The 21,036-nt window shown below is 37.5% G+C and overlaps 1 protein-coding gene across 1 annotated transcript in view; it reads right to left on the bottom strand.

The window, feature by feature from the left end:
• LOC126473858 (uncharacterized) overlaps positions 1-21,036 on the bottom strand; it is a 142,894-nt gene that overhangs the window by 47,476 nt on the left and 74,382 nt on the right. The window contains exon 4 of the mRNA XM_050101186.1: positions 10,172-10,665. Coding sequence (XP_049957143.1) covers positions 10,172-10,318 — 147 coding nt within the window. The 5' untranslated portion in view covers positions 10,319-10,665. The remainder of the gene's footprint in view (positions 1-10,171; positions 10,666-21,036) is intronic.

Here is a 21,036-nt window from a genome sequence, read left to right as displayed (position 1 = left end):
TGTTGTGTTCTTGCTATAAAATTATATCCTGAGTTCACCACAACAGGGACGGATGGGGGGGGGGGGGGGGGTCACCTTGTCAGGACATTGCTTTCTGGTCACTGTCAGCTCTCCAGACTTTTGAGTTGCTACTTTTCATTCAAGTAGCTCCTAAATTGGCATCAAAAGGCCCCTCCCACAAGATGTGCAGCAGGTGTTTTCAAAAACAATGTATTTTGTAAGCCATTTTTTAAAAAAAATGGGTGTTGTAAAGGGACACCCTCCTCTAGCATTACTTTTCTTCAACAGAAGCTATCGATACTAAAAATACTTTCTATCTTTTAAACATGTTGTAATGGGGCACCATCTTCTAGCATAGCCTTTTTTATAATAGAAATAACCGATACCATGTGTACTATCGATTCCTGTATAGGTGAACATTCTTGTCTGTTTCACTGAAAGACTTTCGTTTGATTTCGTATGTGATGTATTATATTTCAGGCTAAAATGTATCAAAGAAATTAATTTGGTAGTATTATGTATGTACAGTTAAAATTTTTCTTCTTATAGAAATATTTGAAATTATGAAATTTCTGGCATACTTAAAATTCCTATTATTAATTTGCAGAATCTGACGATATTTATTAAATTTACTTCTGGACTCATTTATAGAAGAATGCTATAACCTGGTGAAAATTCTTCTTTTGTCAAGAAAGTTTATGAACTCTCTTGTTTTGTAAACTCTTTGGAATATTGTGGGTACCGCAGAATGTAAGGAGTAGTGGGCATGCCTCTGATGGAAACACATGTGGCTTTTAATTTAGTGTACAACAGTGTAACTGATGGTTGTATGAAAATGGAAATTGTGAAGTCAGTGTGATATAGAAGAATGGGATAAAATAAAAGAAAATCATAGCAAGAGATAGTACTTCATCAGTTATTTAGTCATCTGGAGCCCAGTAAGTCAAAATTTCAGCTGCAAGAATGTACCCCTGGATGCAAGAACTGGAGCCAAAACAAGACAAAATGAAGATAAGTAAAAAGTATTTCTTTTGTATACCTTACGTCTCTTGACGCTTTCAAAACTTGTGTAGATACAGAAAAATTTAATAGTAATGTATGGGAGGATAAGATTACAACTGGGAGCTCAGCCGGGATCTGTTGACTGATAACAAAGTTTTGTCTGTTGCAGAAGAAGAAAGGACAATTATTTGTGTATTTGTAGTTTTTATGTAAATGAACTTCAATAACTTGACAAAACAAACCCGAGGACGGCCGAACAACGTCGTATCAACAGTGACGAGATAATATCAACTATGACGGACTGGACGAACTGAAAGAGGATGTTACAGCTACAATGAGGGACAACAATAAGAAAAAAAGATGAGTACAAATTATTTGAGAAATTAATTTCTTTTCAGTGGACTCGTGCAATAGCTAGGAAAATGAATAGAGATGAGTGAAGTGATGTAGATGTGAAAGCTGTAGGACCCAGCCAGAACATGTTAGAACCAAGTGAAAGTGTAGTCAGCAAAGAAACAGTGAAAACTGATATTTTGCAGCTGATTTTAGCAAAATTGGACGAAATGAAGACAGATAACAATAGCAAATTTAGTGCTGTTAACGATCAGCTAACCAAAATAAAAACAGATAACACTACAAAATTTAGTGCAGTTAATGAGCAGTTAACTGAAATAAGGATGGACAATGATAGCAAATTTACTTCACTAAAACAACAATTAAACAACCTAAAAACTGAAAACAATTGTAAAATGGACAGAGTACAATACCAAATAGACCAACTCAGTAATCAGGTTTTGGAGCTAAAAAATGGGTTGTCAGATTGATTAAAAAGTGTGGATGAAAAAGTCAATGTATTAGATAATAAATTTATTGTTTTGGAAAAAGAGTTAGCTGCACAAACTGCAAATCAGGAGAAGAATGTTAATGATGTAAGTGTTGAACAGAAGGCCATAGATAAAAAAAATGGAACAGAACTTTAGTGGTTTAGATTAAAAAATTTCAGTGGTTCAGGAAAATTGCATTCACAACAATCTGAATTCAAATAATGGTATTGCATGGTCCAACATTCCAATCAAAAGTTTTCCGTCAGACAGTTTACATCCAGTGGATTTTTTGCGACCACTGTAGAGACAGTTCTGTGTCAAGCATGAGTGACGAACAAAAGATTAAATTTGTTAAAAGATGTCTTGAAGGTGAAGCTCTGTCTTGGGTAAATTAAGTTTCGGTAATTTAAATCAGTGGGAAACATGCCAAAGTTTCAAAAAAAGTTTTTTTTAAATAAATTTTGGTCAGGAGCTGAACAAGGGAGAATTAAAAGTGAATTTCTAAATGGTCCAAATTATTGGAATAGGGATGGTACTCTGAAAGAGTTTTGTACGAATCAACTTAAGAAACTAACTAAGGTTGGCAAACCATTTGACGAAATGACTTTGACTGATTGATGCACTCAAAAGGAGATTTCCAGAGAGATTGCTGTGGGATTTAGTACATGGACCTGATGATTGCTTTGAACAATTTTTACAAAATGTTGACAGGCTGGGCAGTAGAAAGAAGCATGTACCATAACAATTGAAATGATAGAGATCACAATGGTAATAGAAGCAAAAATTTTGAACATCAGCAGAATAGGAATAATGGGCATAATCACGGTCAATTTAATAGAGGAAATAATCATAGAGGAAATGGAAATCTGCCTTAATGAAGGTCTACAGTTTTGGGGTGAGGAAACACAAGTACAGGACCCCAATTTACACTTACAATTAGACAATAATAACAATATTAGTAATGTGGCACAGGTATCTGAAGTTGAACAGAAGGAAAATCAGATTTCTTGTTTATGTTTTGATCAAAAGTTTTGGAACACTGTGTTTAATTATAATAATGTAGGTACTAATCACAATCAGAATGTGAGAGTAATGAGAATTTTGATGTAGTGTGTACTAATGATTTCTTCTCTTGGTCAGAAAACAGTGTTATTGATGTATGTAAATCATGTTATGACTATATAGGATCTGAACTAGGTGTTATTTTTGAGTAGATGTGAATGAGAGCTGTGAAATAACTGAGGTTGGTGTGTCTGAGACTGGTAGCTTATTGCAAATGAATGTAGGTAAGGTATGTGACCTTGATAGAGGTGAGACTTGTGTTGTTAATGATTTTGTTGGTGCAGTAATTTTGGAAGAAGAAGAAGAAGATGATGATTAGTATCAGGTATTTGTGTAATTCAAGAACAATAAAGTTTCAGAGTTATTTGTGAATGATGTTGACAATACACATAAGGTGAGTGATGTATGTGATGATGAAAGTGTGAGTCATCATATACCAGTCCAGCGAAAGCAGATTTTCATTACAGTCATGTTGAGTAATGATCCAAACAGTAAAGTTGAGTTATCTGTAAGTCTAGAGAATAAAGTTGACAACCTTTTGAAGTTTGTTTGGGACCAGATTGATGATAACATAGATAAATGTGCATTCTGGAATAACTTATCTGTGGTTACTCAAAAATTCTATTCAAATTAGCGGAATGAAGTGAAAGAAGACCTAAGTAGGAAGTTTAATTTTGACAGTAATATAGTTTGTGTTCCTTCTGTAATAAGAGACATTAGTTGTGCTAAGGAATCCATTCACTGTGCAGTTCTAGGTGCTTCAGTCTGGAACCGCGTGACCGCTATGGTCGCAGGTTCGAATCCTGCCTCGGGCATGGATGTGTGTGCTGTCCTTAGGTTAGTTAGGTTTAAGTAGTTCTAAGTTCTAGGGGACTGATGACCGCAGATGTTAAGTCCCATAGTGCTCAGAGCCATTTGAACCATTCACTGCGTTCAATCTTTACCGGACAACATGAGAAACCAAACTAATACTATGATACCATTAAAGTTGATAAAATCATGTAAAGCATTTGATGAAACTGAAAGCAATCTTTTACATGAAGTGTCTAATAACATAGATGATGATTCAGATTTTGGGTGTCTTTACATTAAGATTAAGATTGATTGATGGGAAGGGAACTGTTTGATTGATACAGGTAGCCCAATTTGTGGTACATCTGATCAATTTAGGGACAAGATTAAGTACAGTAAGAATGCCCATTGTACATGTAAAGATAAGAGGAGCTATTGGTAAGCAAAGCAAGTATGTAAAATGTCAAGTACTATTAACATTTAGTACATGGGACAAGACCTTTGAACATGGGTGCTTAATGAACCATTGTCTGGAGAGATATATACACTATGTTTGCAGCTTCAAAAGACTATACAATTGTGTTTCGTTTGTCATGAATTTAGTATGTAAGATGATGTGATTTCTAAACTTCTGTCTTAACTAAGGACTGAGTTAAAATCTATGATACACTGTATAATTATGTTTTGTAATAGATTTGTGCTTTAGAATTTGATACATATATGCCAGGAGACTAAATGAGATCTTTTTGCAATTTTGAAATGGGACAATGTTCATAATTTGTACTGTAAAAATTAGGAATAGCATCCACGCATATCTGTGTGAATCACCTGGTTAATTAATTTTTTTCACTGTATTTAACTCTGTTTATTAAAGTTTCATATGTGAACACCTTTTAATCTCAACTGACGTAAATCCTACATAATTGCTTTTGGAATATAAATAGAGAGAGCACATGTTCAGTGATATGATGAAGATATTGAACAGCATATTTAGTGCATAAAACAATGTTTCAGGATTTTATGTGAATGCTAGACAGGAATTTACCTGTCTGTTGGAGTGTGTAATGAGAAGTCTAGGGAGAAAACAAAAAGATGTGGGTGGATCCACTCCCCACACTGCTGTATGGCTGTACCCTGCTGGACCAATCAACTTACAAGGGATCATAGGTGCTGGCTAATGTATTCAAGCATCTGTCAACTACATCAGTGTTGTGACAGAGATATGTAAATTGTTAGCCAAGACTGCCAAAGACAGTGTTATTCCAAATAAATCCATGTTTTTTCAAGTAGAGGGATTAACTTCCCGATACATTATGTAACATGAAATCAGTATGTATTTTTTTATCAATTATAAACGAATTTTCTAGGCTACTATGTACACTGGTTAGTTTGTATGAACCATTAGCAAGTAGTGTGGAAGACATTTACTAGTATAGACAATATAATAAGATGTATACACTGATTTTGGTCCTCAAGATACTTGATTATGTCTTCATTCAAAGCTATTTGTGACTCTGTTTACCTGTATTCATCCTTAGTACTGCAATACTGTATCTGACTGAAACTTGAGTTGTGGCCAGACTCACACTTAACTCTGTTTCGAATACCCCTGGTCATCATGACTGTTAGTGTGTATTCAAGGAGAGTGTGCAACTATTGATGGAGGCTAGATGCTTCTTATAATTACTCTTGCATATGATTGAACTTATTGATGTGATTATGAACTTTGTCATGTCAAAACACTTTTTGCTGGTTAGTACCCAGTGTGGTCTGGATTCATGGATCAGTCCCCACATCATAAGCTTATCCCCTAATATTTTTTTCATTATTTTATCATTTCATGAGTCAACATATCCTTAAATACTATGGTTTATGTGGCGGATGGCTTTTGTGCTATATTCCTACTCATAATTGATTATGTTCTTCTGGTCTGTACCCGTCGTGTTTTTTGAGTCGGCTCACTCGGTCCTACACTTAGGCGCTGAATTTTTTCTCTTCTCTTTTGAAGATTTTGAAGGTGTGATTTTATGGATGTAACCTTACAATTTGTAATTCTAGTAATTTACATTGTCTCTGCATTTATTCATATAGTTCAGTGTTGTAATGTTGTAGTTTTGACTTTGTACTATTTGCCTTGTTACTGAATGTTCCAAAGACCTGACGATCAGAATGCCATGTCCTGATATATGTATGGATTATGACTTGTACGGTAGATATTTTCCTTATGTTTTCTGCAATATGTTATGTATAGGATACCTGTATACATTTATATTCTATCTTTTGGCATCATTTTGTACACCGTTTGGCAAACCTTATAGTCTGTCACAAAAAATTGCAAATACATTGTTTCCAAATTTTGTGAGGGGGATATTGTCCTGTTGTGTGTTATGCTGATGATACAACACTACTTACCACACATCAGAACATTTCAGATCTGAATAACCTGACAAAAGAAACACTAGATAAGGCCCTGGACTGGTTTGCAGCCAATAAGCTCCTATGCAACCCTGACAAAACACAACAACTTTTAATGGGAACATCAAATGAAGTAGGCAATAAGTCAGTAAAACTCTTAGGTATTCACATTGACTCAAAACTATATTGGGAGGAACATGTCAATCACGTATGTGAAAAAATATCTCGGGTGGCATATCTTCTCTTGAAACTAAGGGAGGTAGTGAGCTTGGAGTACCTCATGGTGACATACTTTGGGCTATTCCGGTCACATATTTCATATGGTCTTATTATATGGGGGCACTCCCCTCACACCAAAAACGTATTGAAATTACAAAAAAAAAGTCATACGTATAATATGTAAAAGAGGTCATAGGGAGCACTGTCATCCTCTTTTCTCCAGACTCAGAATACTTACAATTACAAATGTATACATCTATGTGTCTGTACTCTATATTAAAAATAATATTTCAGAATTTATTGCCAGAAAGGAAATACACGAACACAACACCATGTTGTTGTTGTTGTGGTCTTCAGTCCTGAGACTGGTTTGATGCAGCTCTCCATGCTACTCTATCCTGTGCAAGCTTTTTCATCTCCCAGTACCTACTGCAACCTACATCCTTCTGAATCTGCTTATTGTATTCATCTCTTGGTCTCCCTCTACGATTTTTACCCTCCACGCTGCCCTCCAAGACTAAATTGGTGATCCCTTCTTCCGGTCAAGTTGTGCCACAAACTTCTCTTCTCCCCAATCCTATTCAATACTTCCTCATTAGTTATGTGATCTACCCATCTAATCTTCAGCATTCTTCTGTAGCACCACATTTCGAAAGCTTCTATTCTCTTCTTGTTCAAACTATTTATCGTCCATGTTTCACTTCCATACATGGCTACACTCCATACGAATACTTTCAGAAATGACTTCCTGACACTTAAATCAATACTGGATGTTAACAAATTTTTCTCCTTCAGAAATGCTTTCCTTGCCATTGCCAGCCTACATTTTATATCCTCTCTACTTCGACCATCATCAGTTATTTTGCTCCCCAAATAGCAAAACTCCTTTACTACTTTAAGTGCCTCATTTCCTAATCTAATTCCCTCAGCAGCACCCGATTTAATTTGGCTACATTCCATTATCCTTGTTTTGCTTTTGTTGATGTTCATCTTATATCCTCCTTTCAAGACACTGTCCATTCCATTCAACTGCTCTTCCAAGTCCTTTGCAGTCTCTGACAGAACTACAATGTCATCAGCGAACCTCAAAGTTTTTATTTCTTCTCCATGAATTTTAATACCTACTCCGAATTTTTCTTTTGTTTCCTTTACTGCTTGCTCAATATACAGATTGAACAACATCGGGGAGAGGCTACAACCCTGTCTTACTCCCTTCCCAACCACTGCTTCCCTTTCATGTCCCTCGACTCTTATAACTGCCATCTGGTTTCTGTACAAATTGTAAATAGCCTTTCGCTCCCTGTATTTTACCCCTGCCACCTTTAGAATTTGAAGGAGAGTATTCCAGTCAACATTGTCAAAAGCTTTCTCTAAGTCTACAAATGCTAGAAACGTAGGTTTGCCTTTCCTTAATCTTTCTTCTAAGATAAGTCGTAAGGTCAGTATTGCCTCACGTGTTCCAGTGTTTCTACGGAATCCAAACTGATCTTCCCCGAGGTTGGCTTCTACTAGTTTTTCCATTCGTCTGTAAAGAATTTGTGTTAGTATTTTGCAGCTGTGACTTATTAAGCTGATAGTTCGGTAATTTTCACATCTGTCAACACCTGCTTTCTTTGGGATTGGAATTATTATATTCTTCTTGAAGTCTGAGGGTATTTCGCCTGTTTCAACACACCATGGCGAACAGTAATTTAGACATACCGTGCCACAGATTAGCGAGAACAGGAAATTCCCAAAAGTTAACCCACTGAAAATGTTCAATAAACTGCCAATTCATGTTCAGTCTATGGATACAAATTCTTTTAAAATTAAGTGGTACAGCTGGCTGTCAGATCATCCATTCTATGACATTAAAGAATTCTTTGAGATGCCTGAGGAGAATATAAGCATTTAAAAGTTGTCTGTAGTTAAACATATTATTTTGTGCTGTGGTTAATCATGTGTAATTACAAAGTTTATACTATAAACAATAAAATACCTTATTATATTAGATTATAAGATAGCTTGTTGTGTTAGCTTTTAAAATCTATCCTTTGTAATTTGGTACACTGTCATGCTTCAAATGTATTTATAATGTATTGACAGAAGTTTATTTTGTTATTCTGTATGTACTAGTACATCTTGTATGACGAAGCCAATATCATTGTAAAATGATCTATGGTGAATAAAATTCTTGAAAATTCTTGACACTCTCCTCTAGCATTACTCTTCTTCAATAGAAGTTATCAATACCAAGGATACTTTCTGCCTTTTAAACACATTAATATTATCTCAGGTGTTTAACTAAAAGAATTTCATACAATTTTGTACACAATGTGGTATATTTCAGGCTATAATCCATAAAAAGAAATTGTTTTGTTGTTATAGTCGATATATGCTAGCTTTGAATGTACAGTTAAAATTACTTTTCTCTTAGAAACATTTGAAAACTACAAAATACCTGGCAAACTTAAAATTCCTGTTATTAATTGTGCAATCGCACAATATTTATTATGTTTACTTCTTGATTCATTTACAAAATAATGATACAAATTGGTGGAGACTCATTTGTCAAGAAAATTTGTAAACTCTTTGGAATATTGTTAGTACCACAGAATGTATTAGTAGTGGGGATGCATTTGATGTGATCCAACGTGTTTTTATTTCTGACAATAACAATGTAGTTTTCGGTTTTGAAGAGGAAATTGTGAAGACAGTGTGATGTAGAAAAATGTGAAAGAATAAAAATCAACATAGAAACCGGCAATGCTTCACAAGTTATTTCGTCAATTGGAACCATGATAATCTACAATGTCAAATATTTCAACTTCAAGAATCATTCCCTAGATGTGAAGAACTGGAGCCAACTATGAGAAACGAAGGTAAGTAAAAAAGTTCATTGTAAATCTTACTATTCTCAGAGATTATCAAAAGAGTTTATTATGATGTCAGGGACAATCAACAAATGAGGGAGGGGTAGATTACAGTGTCATGACAGCCCCATCATTATTTACACTTAGTTGCCTAGTCCATTGACACTAAAAGAGCTACAAATTAAGGCAGTCATATTATTATCAAAATACGCATCACAAAGATATGATTGACCAGGCCTTTTGCTAGATTAAGCAAGAGTTGTAATAGCTATATGTAGCATGGAGTTAAACTGTTCGCTGGACTGCCTCCAGAAGCACACACTACCTCCCAAAAACTTTCAGAAATGGTATATGAAACTGGCTTAAAAAGAAGGTTTTTTTTAGGCCACAGAAGAATACTTGGATTATGAAAAAGATCTTAAATTTTACCTTATACTTGTTGTACATCTGCATGCAAATATGCGTGAATAAACTGCTATCTTTATTACTCAGTTAGATTATTAGATGTTTCTTCACATCTTTTTAATTTGTACAAACTATTGAAGTTAAAGCATGCAAAATGGGTACTACAGAGGACTGTTGGAGATTGTATGGGTACATCATCTAACTAATGAGGAGGTACTGAATAAAATTTGCAGGAAAAAGAATTTGTGACTCAACTCAACTAAAAGAAGGAATCAGTTGAAATGTCATGTTCTGAGACATCAAGGAGACACCTACTTACTGTTGGAGGGAGGTGTGTGGGAATAAATTACAGAGAGAAACCAAGAATTGAATACAGTAAGCAGGTTCTAAAGAATATAGGTTGCAGTGGTTCTTTAGCGATGAAGAGGCTTGCAGAGGTTAGAGTAGCAGAGAGAGCAGTATCAAACCAGTTTTCAGACTGAAGACCACAACAACAACAAACAATAATAATCAATTAATGGACCACAAAGCATGGTGGTGTTATTCAAAGGCAGGTTGTGCAAGTGTTCAATACAAAGTCAAAAATGGAATTTCACTGACCTTTTCAGGACGTATCTTGTATTCTGGGACTCTGTCCATCAATTTTCGCATGTCCTCCTTTGACTGGACTACACTACGAGACAGGTCCAGCACTTGAGGAGCTTCTTTCTTTTTCCCCAGCAGATCATCAAGCTTGATGGTTGCCATTTTGTTGTTGTTTTTTTTACTTTAATATTTAATGAATAAGTTAACAAAATTAGCACAGGCTATTAAGCAGAAAGAAGATTCATCCTCAATTATTTTGTTTCAATTCGCTGCAAGAGGTTTGTAAATATTAATCTTCTTGTAAATATAAATCTTCTACTACAGTCACCTTCCAAATTAACAAAAAACTCGTGCATAGGATGACATGAAAGTCTTTACAGAAATTATTGTGTGCTGTTCAATGATCATCTGTGATGTAAGTAAGCATCACTGGTCTTCACAACCCAATAGCTTCCATTTCCATAGTTTAATTTGAGCAAGATGTTTCTATTTCTTCAAAGAACAGATCCCTGGAATTAAAGAAAGACAATTCATCTCATAGAATTCAAAACCTTGAATTCTAGAATTATTTGTTTTACAACATGGTGATAAACAATTACTTGGCTACAGCTGGCATTTCACTTACATAAACTGTAAATTCAAGGATGCATAAATATTTGACCAAAGACTGCATCTTTTGCAATAGTCAAATGATTGTTATAATATTAAATACTCTTGAAGAAAAGGAGACCACTCACTGAAAAGCAGGAGAGCTGAGTTATTGATAGACCCACACACACACACACACACACACACACACACACACACACACGTACGTCTCTGAACCTACAAGGTGCTGGCTGGACTGAGAGTGCCAATGCTTTGTTTCTCGGAAGGTGCACTGGTTGTGCTGGGGGTAGTGTCTGGTGGGATGGGTAGAGGGAGAAGGAGATGGGAGACAGGGAGAGGGACTGTGGGTGGTGGCTAGTGGCTCAGAGGGAGGCAATTGGTTCAGCTAGGAATGTGTAAGGGAGACGTAGCCGGTATATTGGCTAGGCAAGTAATGCGTGATTGTAAAGGTAATTGGGAAGCAGCACACACTGAAGGCGATGTGGGAACATAAATTCAAAGATGAAAGGGGAAACTGTTGGGTGAAGGGTTTAGGGCAGTGGGTTACCTGAGACTGAGGCCAGGATGGTTATGGAAGCGGAGGATGTGTTCTAGGGATAATCCTATCTGCACAGTTTAGAGAAGCTGGTGGTGGAGGGAAGGATTCATATGGCCTAGTTGTGAAGCAGCCATTGAAGCTGAGCATGTTGTGCTCAGCTGCGCGATGACTTTATTTTTGGCAACAGTTTGGCAGTGACCATTCATCCTGGTGAACAGCTGGTTGGTAGTCATGCATCGTTTGTGGAAAATATGTACCTAAACACGATTTACAGGACCAATAAAGAAATACAAATACAAATGCAAAAAGCTGTGCAGTGTTTGCAGCTGAGTTGGTACATGACATGCCTGCTTTCACAGGTGACCTGGCCTCTGATGGGGTAGGATAAGCCTCTGACAGGATTGCATTAGGAGGTGCTGGGTGAGTGGATTGTGCAGCTCTCTGCCGCATGGATATGATCCCCTTGGCAAGGAGTTGGGATTGGGAGTGGCATAGAGATGGACTGGGATGTTGTGTAAGTTGAGTGGGTGATGGAATACCACTTTAGGAGGGCTGGGAATGATCTTGGATACGATGGAGCTCATTTCAGGGCAAGATGAGAGATAATCAAAGCCTTGCTGAAAGGGTGATATTGGGTGACGAGGGGGGGGGGGGGGGCGTTCCTTTGTGGCTGACTCTTGGGGGTGTGTGAAGATATGGCATGGGAAATCTGTTTGTGGACTACATTTGGGTGAGATTACCTGTCTGCGAAGATCTTTGTGAGGCCTTCAGCATATTGGGCAAGAGAGTTCTCGCCACTGCGGATATATCATCCATGAGTGGCGAGGCAGTATGGAAAGAACTTTTTGGTGTGGAAAGGATGGCAGCCATCAAAATGCTGGTACTGTTAGTGGTTAGTTGGCTTAATACAGACAGCAGTGTGTATGGACCCATCAGAGAGTTGGAGGTCAATGTGCAGGTGTGTTGGCATTAGGAGAACCAAGTGAAACGGATGGGAGAGAAGGTGTTGAGGTTGTTAAGGAATGTGGCTAGGGCATCTTGGGTCTGAATCCTTATCATGAAGACAACATCAATGAACCTGACCCAGACTAGGGGTTGGAAGTTTTGGGAGTCTAGGAATGTTTCCTATAGATGGTACATAAACAGGTTGGCATAGGAAGGTGCCATGCAGATATCCATGGTCACAACCAGACAGTTGACAAGAACAAAGTGACCACCCGGTAGCACAACATGCAGCTGAACAAAACATGCTCTACTTTAATGGTTGCTTCACAACATGGGCAATCCAGATCCTCCCCTCTGCTACCAACTTCTCTGAACTATGCATATGAGAGTTATTCCTACAACACATTATCTGCTCCCATAGCTGTCCTCATCTCAATGTCAGGTAAACCACTGCCCCTGCACCCTCCACCCAACAGTTTCTCCCACTTCCCCTTACTGTCACCCCCTCCCAACTCATGTTCTCACATCGCCTTCAGCGTGCGCTGGCCCACATTGGTCCCTACAGTTGTGTATTACATGCCAAACCCATATGCCTGCCACTCCCCCCTTCCACATTCCTAGCCAGCAAACTGATGCCTCCTCTGAGTCCCTATCCATCCACCCCCAGTCCCTCTCATTGCCTCCTGCCTCCTCCTTCTTCTGTCCACCCCAGCCAACACTACCCCCAACACAAACAGTCCACCTTTCCACAAAGGATAACTCAGAAAGCTTGTAAGTTTTCTTTGTTCATGTGTGCCTATTGACAACTCAACACTTCTGCTTTCTGGTGAGTGGTCTCCTTTAACCCAAAAGTAATATTTTCTACACGAACATTCCTACAGCATTGACTGTTGAAATATGCTTTGTGAGACTGCACTCCAGGCTAGAATGAGAATTACAATAATCATATTGTTTAATCCCATATTCAGCTGCAGAAATACAAACATTTTATTCTATACACTGCATTTCAAACAAAGCAGAAGTGGAGTCAGTTGTGTAACTACAACATATAACCTCCTTATTCCATCTGTGTTGAGAAATGTCACTAAAATTAAAAGAAAGGGTAGACTAAAAATGGGAAATTGTGTGAAATGAGAGTGTACAAGGATGGTGGACAACAAACTGTGTCAGAAGTGTGAGCATTGGGGCTAACTGATTTCCACAAACATAAAAATGTTGTGAGGTATTGTCAGCAGATACATTACAAAATTTAATGGACATGAGATAAAGATTGTCTCAGGTACTGAGTGGTGGGTTTACAGCTTATTGATAGTAACTGGCATTTGCCTCACCACAGCTGTTATTAAAATGGCATATGAAATACATCATTGTAATTAAACAAACTGACAATTTAATGATTAAGTCATACAACAAATTCCATTAAGATTACTAAGCAGTGAATGTATAATAATGAAAATATATTGGAAGTAGAAGCTAATTTCAGAATTGAAAATACAAAATTAAAATGTAATACAGTAATCTTTCAGAATTCAGTGCTACACAAGTAATATGGGACTTTAAAAAGAAAGAACAAAGGTATATTTCAAACAATTTCAATCATACAAGGAATGCAAGAGCTCTTCAAAATTTGAAAGTAATGTACATAATAATTTGTGAACAATATATTTAAAGACAGTGATTTGTTAAAAGATTGTCTTCTCTAAATCACTTGACTAACAGTTGTCTGATGAATATCAACATATTCTCAGTGTGGATTAGAGATTTCATGTTGTAGGAGAATTAGTGAAAAGATTTCAGTGTCAAGATAACTGATTACATTGGTGACATGATGCAAGAGATGTGCAGCCAATTTAAGTTGTACTTTCTCACTAGACAACCATACAATCTATATGAGGACTGATCAATACAGTTCAAGAGAATGAGACAAAATTATGTCATTCCTATTAAAAAATGTATGCAGGATTTAATTCCACCACTGGTTCATTTAATAAACTGTGTTTTCCAGGAAGGCATATTCCCCAGTAATTTGAAGCTGACAATTGTTTGTAGCCTTTGTTTGAATGTGGAGATAGTAAACTTCTCTAAAACTATAGATTTTTGTTCTAATTTCCCACTTCAGTAAGCTTTTTGAAAACAGTATAGGAAAACACTTGCTGGATCATTACAACATAAGGACACATTAGGGGGTTTTCCACATAGTTTCAGAGCAAGGAGGGGCACAATATCAGCAGCTGTGCAGTTTATGCATAAGTCTCTACAAGAAAACTGATGGGAACATTTTTAGACCTTCCAAAAGCTTTAGACAGGGTAATTCACTGCAAATGATGATCTCTATGGAAATATTATGTGCCTACTAGAGTCATATTTGACAAATAGGCAACAACACACTGAAACTGTCTATGACAATGGGAACATCATGGACAGGAAAATGTTTAGAATGAGAACAATTAAATTTGATGAGCCACATTGCTCAATATTACAACCTTTATTATTTTTCATTTATGCAAATGACCTTCCCAAGATTCACAATAATGAACTACTCTTCACCATGGATGCCAACAATACATTTGGTCTTGGCTGGGAAAAAGATTCAGGTAATCTTAACAAGGAAGTGCAAAAATGAATAGGGAAAATACAAGATCATTTGGAAAGTGAAATTTTAATGGTTAATTTCTCAAAAAGCAAAGTAGTGTACTTTCAGTCTCATGGATCAAATAACCAAAAAGTGATAAATGGAAGTCCACTGAACAACACAACCATTGTTTGCAACTATTTGGCATATGTAAAGGTACTAAACTGACTTGAAAACATCAAGTTAATAATGTGTGTAATAAGCTAACATTTAATCTATATGTCTTAAGGAGGATAACTCCATATCTAAATTCAAAATTAAGTATAATAAATTTTGGACCAGGAGAACAAGGCTAAGTCAAATGAAAATCTGAGGCAGAGGGGCATATATAATTGGAAAGAAAAAGCATAAGATAGAAGCATTTGGAGGCAACATGTGAGATTGGAAATCTTAGAGCCCCCTGGAAGCCAAATAGAACCTTTTTTGTCGTACAATATTATAATTCAGGGTGGAACATATCATACATACATCAACAGAGTTTTTGTGTTAAAGGAAAGTAGCTTAAGTGAGAGAATACACTATGTATAGATATATTTTTAATTTGCATTATCATGGCTGTATAGGCAATATATATGTTCCAAATGATTACAGTAGTAATAAAGGAAAGAAAAGCTTCTAGCAGAAATGTACAATTTCATTATTATAATAAAGAAGTAAGGAAGACTTTTACCTAAACTGTAGAAGACTCAGACTAATTGAAAGCAGTCCATATTTGAAGGAGTACTGTACTATAACTCATAAATAAATTTTAGGAGAGACCTCAAGAAATGGCTTACAGCAAAGTATCCATATGACCCAGAACCGATCAAGGAGCCAGATAAAAGTGAAATCTAAAGTATTCCGCTCCTACTGTTTTGTTAGTATTAAATGTCCTTGTATATCTTAAGAGTATGTGCTCTTTAAATCCACAGTGTTGTGCAGTTAATTTGCACATGAAAGGATTACACTGAGGCAACAAAAGTCATGGGATGCCTCCAATATTGTTCAGACCTCTTTTTGCCCAGTTTAGTGCAGCAACTCAATGAAACAAGGATTCAGCAAGTTATTGGAAGTCCCCTGCAGAAATATGAAGCCATGCTGCCTCTATAACTGCCCATAATTGCTTAAGTGTTGCCAGTGCAGGATTTTGTGACCGAACTGACTTCTCGATTATGTCCCACAAATGTTCAATGGGATTCATGTCAGGTGATCTGGATAACCAAATCATAGGAAACTTTTTCACATGGACTATCTGAGTATATATGACAGCTCTGCCAATGCACTGCCCTTTTACACCTTCTGTACGTGGTATACCACCATCTATCTGTATGTGTGCATATCACTATCCCATGACTTTTGTCACCTCAGTGTATACACAAAAGATTATAAATTAAGCTCATATATGTTTTGTTGCTTGCTGGGAGCAAATAAATAAATATGAGCCATGTGCCAGAGGAGTGGTCACTGCCACCACAGGACAATAGGCCAAGAAGTTGGAGTTGATTCTGCTGCAATTGTGCTTGTCTTTTAAAAAGGATTTATAGGCAAAGACAATGTCATACAGTCCAACACTATTATTACCAAGAGGATTGTTTAGCAACATGTCTGCTGGAATTGTAAAAATGTCTAAATCTGTTATGCGGCTCAAGCCACAACAAAGTAATGTGGCTCTTGGTGGCTGTCTGTAGACAAAGAGTTTTACTGAGATGGAGACTCTGACACCAAAAAGAGATGAACAAAGCCCAATCATGAGCAACACATCACAACCAGTGATTGCTCCTCATCTGCCATCATCACAACCATTACCAACAAACAGCAAAATAGTAGCCATACTTAATGGATGGTAAAAGCAGTTCAGTCCTTGTAGCTGTTGACACTCTGACTAGGAACCACTGACACTAATTGGAGGGAGGGAGGGCACAATATGGACGACTTTTATGTTATAATCCATTTTATAACAATGGTCCCTTTTTATGTTAAGTGCTTGCATTTTAGTCCTTCTCCTGCTTTCTTTTTGTTCTGAATAAAGATTCCAGTCTTGTTTCACTTCATGACATAAATATGTGCTTAGGTTATTTTGAATTTAACATCTGTGCAACAATATTAATAACCTAACACTACATTTATATTCAGCACACACAATACAGATCATTCAAGATATTAGCAAGTCTATAGAAAGTATAAGCATTGGGAAAATCCAGCTATTATTTTCATCCAGAAACATACAACTGACAGGAACTGCAGAAAATTTGCTCTTGGTGCTTCATCTACATCTACATCTACATACATACTCCACAATCCACCATATGGTGCATGGCAGAGGGTACCTCATACCACAACTAGCATCTTCTCTCCCTGTTCCACTCCCAAACAGAACGAGGGAAAAATGACCGCCTATATGCCTCTGTATGAGCCCTAATCTCTCTTATCTTACCTTGGTGGTCTTTCCACGAAATATAAGTTGGCAGCAGTAAAATTGTACTGCAGTCAGCCTCAAATGCTGGTTCTCTAAATTTCCTCAGTACCGATTCATGAAAAGAATGCCTCCTTTCCTCCAGAGACTCCCACCTGAGTTCCTGAAGCATTTCCATAAAACTCGCGTGATGATCAAACCTACCAGTAACAAATCTAGCAGCCTGCCTCTGAATTGCTTCTATTTCCTCCTTCAATCCAACCTGATAGGGATCCCAAATGCTCGAGCAGTACTCAAGAATAGGTCATATTAGTGTTTTATAAGCGGTCTCCTTTACAGATGAACCACATCTTCCCAAAATTCTACCAATGAACTGAAGACGACTATCCGCCTTCCCCACAACTGCCATTACATGCTTGTCCCACTTCATATCGCTCTGCAATGTTACGCCCAAATATTTAATCGACGTGACTGTGTCAAGCGCTACACTACTAATGGAGTATTCAAACATTACGGGATTCTTTATCCTATTCATCTGCATTAATTTACATTTATCTATACTTAGAGTTAGCTGCCATTCTTTACACCAATCACAAATCCTGTCCAAGTCATCTTGTATCCTCCTACAGTCATTCAACAACGACACCTTCCCATACACCACAGCATCATCAGTAAACAGCTGCACATTGCTATCCACCCTACCCAAAAGATCATTTATGTAGATAGAAAACAACAGTGGACCTACCACACTTCCCTGGGGCACTCCAGAAGATACCCTCGCCTCCGATGAACACTCACCATCGAGGACAACGTACTGGATTCTATTACTTAAGAAGTCTTCAAGCCACTCACATACTTGGGAACCAATCCCATATGCTCATGTGAAAAAAGGGCGAGTTGCGTTTCACAGGAGCGATGCTTTCTAAAGCCGTGCTGATGCATAGACAGCAACTTCTCTGTCTCAAGGAAATTCATTATATTTGAACTGAAAATATGTTCGAGAATCCTGCAACAAACCGATGTTAAGAATATTGGCCTGTAATTTTGAGGATCCGTCCTTCTACCCTTCTTATATACAGGTGTCATCTGCGCTTTTTGCCCATCACTCGGGACTTTACATTGGGCAAGAGATTTGCGATAAATGCAAGCTAAGTAAGGAGCCAATGCAGTAGAATACTCTCTGTAAAACCGAATTGGAATTTCATCAGGACCTGGTGATTTATTTATTTTCAACCCATTCAGCTGCTTCACAACCCCAGGGATGTCTATCACTATGTCCTCCATATGGGAATCTGTACGAGACTCAAATGGCTGTATGTTTGTACGATCCTCCTGCGTGAAAGGTTTCTCAAATGCTAAATTTAAAATTTCAGCTTTCGTTTTGCTGTTATCCATTGCCAGGCCAGACTGATCAGTGAGTGACTGGATGGAAGCCTTCGACCAGAATTTCCTTGGGTTTTCAGCAAGATCTTTTGCTAAGGTATGAAGGTGGTAGTGGTTGAATGCTTCGCGCATCACTCTTTTTACAGCAGCACGAATCTCTACTAACTTTTGCCTGTCCTCATTATCTTGACCTTTCTTGTACCGCGAGTGCAACTGCATTTGCTTCCTGAGCATTCTCCGAATTGCGCTGTTAAACCACGGTGGGTCTTTTCCATCCGTAACCCACTTTTTCGGCACATACTTGTCCAGTGCATGATTTACAATGTGTTTAAAATTTTCCCATAATTCTTCCACGTCCACCATACCGGAAGCCGATTCATTTACTAAGTGGGATGCTAACAACTGCTTATCTGCTCTTTCTAGTAAGAATACTCTCCTAGCCTTCTTGACCGACTTTTTAACTTTTGTAACCATAGTCGTAATGACAACATCATGATTACTAATCCCTGTCTCAACACTGACCCCATCAATGAGGTTTGGCATGTTCATAGCTACCAGGTTTAAAATATTTCCATTACGCGTTGGCTGTCGATTTAGCTGCTCAATGCAGTCTTCCCAAAATACAGTATCATAATTTGCAACATATTAAATAAAGTTTTGTCTTCCAGTCTCTTCTTTTACAACACTACCATTGCAGTGCAAGGCCATGATGTCACAACTTCAATGGTACAATGTGCTTCAGAAGCTACATTGGCTTCTAATATATTCACACAGTTTTTTGCTTTCATTGTTACCACAGTGATGCCTGTGATTGGTTACTTCTACATCTACATACATACTCTACAATCCACTGTATGGTGCATGGAACTACTAGTCATTACTCTTCGTTACACCTGCAAATAGAGCAAGGGAACAATGACTGTCTATACTTTTCTACATGAGCCCTAATTTCTCTTATCTTATGTTCATGGTCCTTACGGAAAATGTATGTTAGTGGCAGTAGGATCATTCCATGGTCAGCTTCAAATGTGGATTCTCTAAATTTTCAAGGTAGTGTTTCTCAAAAAGAACATCGCCTACCCTCCAGGGATTCCTGTTATGGTTTCCAAAGCATCTCCATAATATTTGTGTGTTGATCGAACCTACTGGTAACTAATCCAGCTGCAGCCTCTGAATTGCTTTGGTGTCTTCCTTTAATCTGTCCACCAATAATAAATCTTGCATAAGTCATTTTGTATCCTTTTATAGTCACTCAGCAATTATATCTTCCCATACCTCACTGCGTCATCAGCAAACAGTGGCATACTGCTGCTCACTCTATCTGGCAGGTCATTTATGTGGGGAATAATAGCAGTCCTGTCACACTTCCCTGGGGCACTTCTGATGATACTCTTATCTCTGATTAACACTTGCTGTTGAGGACAAAGTACTGGGTCTTAAGTAACTCACACATCTGGGAAACTTTTCCATATGCTTGCACCTTCATTCGCAGTCTACAGTAGGGCACCATGTGAAATGTTATTCAGAAATCTAGAAATATGGAATCTGCCTGTTACCCTTCATCTATAGATCACAGGGTACCATGTGGTAAAAGGGCACACAAGTTTAACATGAGCAATACTTTCCAAAACCGTGCTGATTTGTAGACAGAAGCTTTTCCATCTCAAGAAACTTTATTACATTCAGACTGAGAATATTTTCAAGAATTCTGCAGCAAACTGATATTAAGGATGTTGGTCTGTAATTTTGAGAGTCAGTTCTTTCACCCTTCTTACATACAGGAGTCAATTGTGGTTTTTTCCAGTCATTTGGAATTTTTCTGGGCAGAGATTAGCAAGAAATGAAAGCTAAGTAATGTTTAGTCAGCCATTTATGGTAATGCACTCAAATCACTAACATACACTGTTAAGCCCTTCTGTACATCTGTTGGGAGACATGAATTCTCCCCAAAATAAGATTTTTTTGCAGCTTTTCCAGCTTGTATATGGAGCTATTGGGGTCAATGTACTGGGATGCAATATCCAAGTCGTTTCATTCATAATAATGTTTGTAGCCATTTGATAGGCATATGGGATAACTGGTTAATCAGTGTCTGCTTCATTATATTATGTTTCTCTGTCGCTGGTGGTAATACCAGTTTGTCAAATATCTCAGTAGCCTCTGTTCATTGAGGGCAGCTACAGCATAACATACAAGACAGTCAGAAATCACTTTTTTAAACAAACTTACTTCCCTGTCACTTGTTAATATACCACAATGACTTGGTATTCCACATGAGAATACGCAAAGGTTCAAATTTGTGCAGGTTTCCTTTATTATCTGTGTCATCATCAATACACGAATGTATTAAATGTACAATGCTACCTTATATCCCATCTCAA

Source organism: Schistocerca serialis, chromosome 4 (genome assembly GCF_023864345.2).
Source record: "Schistocerca serialis cubense isolate TAMUIC-IGC-003099 chromosome 4, iqSchSeri2.2, whole genome shotgun sequence".
Classification (NCBI taxonomy): domain Eukaryota; kingdom Metazoa; phylum Arthropoda; class Insecta; order Orthoptera; family Acrididae; genus Schistocerca; species Schistocerca serialis.
Note: the sequence above shows the minus strand (reverse complement) of the source record. Positions and strands in the feature narration are given on the sequence as shown.